Source organism: Dictyostelium purpureum, assembly GCF_000190715.1.
Source record: "Dictyostelium purpureum unplaced genomic scaffold DICPUscaffold_43, whole genome shotgun sequence".
In the NCBI taxonomy this organism is placed as follows: domain Eukaryota; phylum Evosea; class Eumycetozoa; order Dictyosteliales; family Dictyosteliaceae; genus Dictyostelium; species Dictyostelium purpureum.
The window spans coordinates 10,663-16,369 of record NW_003519380.1 but is presented as its reverse complement, the minus strand read 5'-3'; the positions used below and the strand labels follow the sequence as shown (position 1 = coordinate 16,369).

The 5,707-nt window shown below is 24.5% G+C and overlaps 1 protein-coding gene across 1 annotated transcript; it reads left to right on the top strand.

Moving 5' to 3' along the window:
- Positions 1-1,887: 1,887 nt before the first annotated feature.
- On the top strand, positions 1,888-3,432 carry DICPUDRAFT_76261 (uncharacterized protein; the record flags this gene model as incomplete). Its single annotated transcript, XM_003285296.1, has 3 exons — positions 1,888-1,898; positions 2,890-2,947; positions 3,139-3,432. The coding sequence occupies 3 exons, from the start codon at positions 1,888-1,890 to the stop codon at positions 3,430-3,432; spliced, it is 363 nt and encodes a 120-aa protein (XP_003285344.1).
- Between the last annotated feature and the right edge of the window lie 2,275 nt (positions 3,433-5,707).

Here is a 5,707-nt window from a genome sequence, read left to right as displayed (position 1 = left end):
CCCCCCCATTTTTTTGTTTTTTTTTGATTTTTTTCCCCCGGGGAGGATAAAAACCAGGTATAAAAATCCCCTAGACCAGGGGATCGAACCCAGGGCCCTAGGGGGTTAAAAGCCGCTCCCTCTGCCTACTGAGCCATCCCAGGCATTTCATACACAAAAATTTTCATCCCCCCCGTATTTCAACACTTTTTTATTATAGTTATTATTACTATATCTTTAACTATAATTAATTACCCCCAATTACAACATCATTCATTTTGTTTAATGAAATTTACTACCTTTTTATACAATTCATTTTATTTTTTACACACCTTTTGTTGATTTTGTATATAATCTACATACAGTATTTCGCAAAAGTTTTGACCCCCTTTTTTAAAAAATTTTTTTTTTTGTTTATTTTCAATAATTTTAATTTCAATAATTCAAAAAAAATATAAAATAAATTTCAAAACATCTTAACTATATTTATTTATAAAAAAAAAATAAAATAAAATTTTTTTTTTTTAAAATTTTTTTTTTTTTTTTTTTACATATAAAAAAAATGGGTTCATTATTTTCAAAAAGATAATTAAAATTTTAATATATAATTTTATTTTTTAAAAGAAATTTTTTTTTTTATGATTTTTTTTTAATATTTTGTTAATCCACCTTAATTCTTATTTGTTTGTTGTATTTTTCTTGGGATTGATTGATAAAGATTATCAAATATATCTTGTTTAATATTTTTCAAAATTCTACCAATTAATAGATTGAAATTATGACGTGGATACCTGATAGAAATCAAGTTTATACGTCGTTTTACCATTGACCATATATTCTCCATAATATTAAGAACTGGTGCACAGAGTGGAACAAATATCACCCTAATGTTCATTTTTTCGTAAAAACAGGTCAATAATTGGGTCATATGAATAGAGCAATTCTCTTGTAAAAAAAACGTATCACCAGATAAAATTGATTTCTCTTGTAAAGTTCTTCTATAACTCTGTATTGTTATTTCTAAATATTTTTCAGGATTTGTGTTAAACCTGACAATACATATACGACCTGCACCATGAGCTGTGCCACAGAATCATGTATATATTGAGCTGCCGCTTCATCTTCATTTGGCCAAAATATTGCTTTGAAGGTTTCTTACACCATGAATCCATTTTTTAGGTTCCATTTAATTAGAAAATCCTTCAATTCTGGTTTCGTCAACAAATATTACCCTTTTCCCAATTATCAGCTGCCCAATTTTGGAACTATTTTGCCCACCTTAGCTTTGAGCTAAGATTTTTCGGAAGGAAAATGTTTACTTTTTAAACTTTTAAAAAAAACATTATTATGTTGTAAAGACCTACTAGTTGTACTAGTTGAAACATTTTTTTGAAAGTTTTTTCGAATATGTCTTTTTGTATTACTTAAATTATAACATTTCCCATTTAAAATTTTTTTTCTGCAATGTCTTTCAATTCGGTCCTCCATTTTTCTTATTATGTCAGGTATTGGATTTTCTTCAATTGTACCTTTTTCTAGATTAATTTTTTAAAAATTCTCTTAACTGAGGACCTACTACACTCATTATATCTTTTACTTTTTGATGACTTTTTCCTTTTCTGTAAATTTTTAAAATCATTTTTATTAACTCTAAAAAAAGGGTCATTATTGTATTTTTTTTCTATTTTTTATGAATATTCTGTCTTATTTGTTTTTGAAAAAAATTTAAAATAAAAATAAAAAATTATTATAAAATTGAATTATCTTCTCAAAAATTTAGACCCCATTTTCTATGGGCGCTTTAAAAAAAAAATTAAAAAAATTTTTTTAAAAAAATAAATTTTAAAATTTTATTTAACAAAAAAAAAATAATAAAACCGTATAAGTTTATTTATAAATATTTTTAAAATGGATTTATAGTCAAAAACCTAAGATATGATTAAAAATAAATTTTTTTCATATATTTTTTATATGGGGGTCAAAACTTTCGCGAAATACTGTATATCACCACATACACTTTCATTAACTGTTTTAAATAAATCCAAAATTTTCTTTGATTTTTTAAAACTTTTTTAAGTAGACGAAATCTAATTGAGATCTCACTAGTTGATCGGTCTATCTCTTTTATTTATTCATTCACAAACAAAATTTAAAAAAATAATAATCAAAATAATGGTGATGATAACTTGGATACTAATAATTGCATTATTCCACTACAAAATAATCAATATTCTGCTCAAAATCCATTTTATTCACTAAATACTCTTTAAAATACTTATCCAGAATACCTAAAATGTATTCCAAAATTTAATAAGTCTGGTCACCTAAATAACACTTTTAACATACTAAAAAACCAGAACTATTAAAACAAAAATTACCATCCAAAATCATCATATAAATTAAACACAAATTTTCAAAAAAAATTTTTAAAAAATATTATTAATAATAATGAATAAATTCTTTTTTTTGAAACAAAAACTACACCACATCACAACATAACCAGTATAATCTAAAACTACACTGGTGCATCTAAGGTAAACAGAACCAAAGATAATAATACCACAACATTCACAAATGATTTGACAAGAAATATTTTCCTAAAAAATCATCCAAACAAAACATTATTAAAATCAACATCGAAAAAGGAATATTAAAACCAAAATTCACAATTCCAGAACCATTTGGCTTACAACCAAATAGTATACCACATTATGTTGATTTTAATGCAATGTTACTAACATTTTTACCATTAAACTAGATGATGAAATTATACCTTAAATTCATCAGACCCTACCACTATTATCTACCAAAAATAAAACCTACCACTTTATTTACCACCAATAAATGATTCATTCGAAAACGAATGTTCACATTTATTAAATATTACCACTTTATTTTTCTTTTTTTAAGTTACCTCAGAATAATTCAATTTATTCAACCAAATTGCAACGGTTTAATTTTGCTTCAAGTAATATCTGGTCAATTCAGTACTTAGGTCTTATAATTAATAAAATAATAAAATGGAATAAATATATTTTTAAAAAGCAAAAAAAAAAAAAAAAAAAGCCATCCAGGCATTTTATATTTTTTTAAAAGAAAAAGCTATGGAACGATTTTTTTTTTATTTTCGAGAAAGTGAATAAATTTATTCACAATTAGAAAAAGGAAAAACTTGAAAGATACCTAGGCTTCAACTTTAACAAAAAAGGGATTCAAACTCGACCAAATAACAGAAAAAAATCTAGCTCAATTTGCATCATTCCAATACTATGGTTGGAGAAAGAAAGTGAATATAAAAAGAAATGCAAAAATGCATGGGCACAACTTTTACCAACTCCTCGAAAAAAAGATATAGAAAAACCCGAAAAACAAATCAAACCATTATATAACTCATCTGTCAAACTAAAGGAGATATACAGAGACTTAATGGATAAAAAACACAAAAACCAGTGAAACGAAATGCACCACACTGCTACCCAAAGTATATTGGCACAAAAAATCAAACAAGAATTACCTTATATGAATTTATAGCAGTTTTAAAATTCAGATATTTAAATTGGTTCAATGTCAAAGTATTCTGAAGTGCTGTATTTCCAAATGCTTTTCTAATATTGATATTGCGGAATCCTGTGTAGAATAAGTAATAATTTAAGTATTCTCAAATTAGAATGTGTTATGGGTGACTTCAGCTTTTTATCTAAATGGTAAAAAAAAATCAAGAAATCAAATATTGTTTAAAATTAATTTCAAACAATCTTAAAAGTTTAAATAAATTGTATTCAAATACATTTAATATTTTTCTAAATAAATTAATTATTTTGTTTTGGTGTTAAAATACTTGTGTTTGATTGAAATGACTTTGAAGATCGACCATTTTTTGTTGCCTTTATTAATAACTCTTTAAACCATTCACTTTCGAAATCTGATTTTGATAAATGTTAAAGTAAATTTGAAAATAGATTGACTTTATTTCAAATAAAAAAGGTTTTTTCATAAGTGTTCTTCTCTATGCTTTTCTAACATTGATATAAATGGATCCGCTTTTATTCTATTGTGGTTATTTAGATATTTTATATGATGGCCTAAATTCAAATTTACAGTGTTTTAAATACAATATCTTCACACTCATTTAAACAACCTCTGTATTTTCCAGTTAAGATAAGTAATGCTTGTTTTACTCTACCATATAGGTTTTTTACACCAACTTTTAATTTTTTCCTAAAGCTTATTAATAAAAAATTTAAAAAATAAAAAAAATAAAAAAATAAAAAAATAAAAAAAAGAAAAACAAAATAAAAAATAATTAATATAATTTTTAAATGAATTTAAATAAAAAAAAAACTTAAAAATGTTATTGCTTGATGACTCACTCACACAAACACCAAAACAAAATGATTGAAAAATATTAAATGTATTTGTATACAATTTATTTAAACTTTTTAGATTATTTTGAAATTACATTTGATTTATTGGTTTTTTTTACTATTTAAAATATTTAGATAAAAAGCTGAGGTCATCCACAACACATTCTGATTTGAGAATATTAAAATGATTATTATTGATTATGGGAAGACCACTTTTATTGTTTTTTTCATAATATAAATACTCGTGTTTGATTGATATGACTTTGAAAGGTTCAAAATGACCATTTTTTGCTGCTATTATTAATAACCTTCTAAACCATTCACTTTGGAAATCTGATTTTGATAAATGGTCAAGAAAATTTGGAAATACATTGGCTCTAAATAAATCAAAATATTTAATTAAATATTCTTTTAATTGTGAATTTGAATTTAGGTTTTGATATAAAATATTTGAACGACCACAATAAAATAAAAGCAGTTGCCAATCAATAAAATGTTTGATTTTAATTTCATACTTTTGATTATTTGTCTTATTGATACCTGATTTAATTGTTAATTCCTCATTTGATAAGTTTGATTGAATATATTGGTCTGAAAGGTCTTGAAAGATCCAATATATGAATTTATGCCAGATAGGGAATTTAATTCTTTTTAAAATTGGTTCAATATCAAAGTATTCTGAAATACCGTATTTTTCTAAATGCTTTGCTAACATTGATATAAATGAATCCTGTGTAGAATCATTAATTTTAATAATATACGATGCATATCCATTAATAGAGTTTGTGGGAATATTTTCATTGCCTTTGAGCATATAAAGTGTTGGATTGTTGAGTGCTTTTTCTAATCTTTTGAAAAAATCTAAATCTTCTGCGGTATTTTTCAGTTTTCTTTGAGCCCATGGAATTAAAAACTTTCTTGAAATACTCTTCATTAATTCTTCGAAATGGTCTATAACTTTGCTGTCCGCGTAAATCCAAAGTGTATTATTGTCATAAAACAATAGTTCTTTATGATTATTGAAAAAGTAGTCTAATATCTCGATGTTTTTAATTAAACCTACTACTTTATCAATACTATAGTATAGGAATCCGAAATGCTTGAACATGAAATCGATTAGTTCTAAATTATTACTTGAAATAGTGGTCTCTTCAATCCACTCTCTGTTTGGGTTATTTTTATTGGATTCAATTAGGTTTTTTTGAAATTCGATGCATTGAGCACTATTTGTAACTGTGAGTAGATCTTTATAGAGTAAGGTAATATGTTGTGAGGAATAATTAAAATTTCTATTTGTAAAAACTTCTTTGAATCTAGACTTTTCTTTAAAGTATATATAGTATTTAATTGGTTTTAATAGCTTT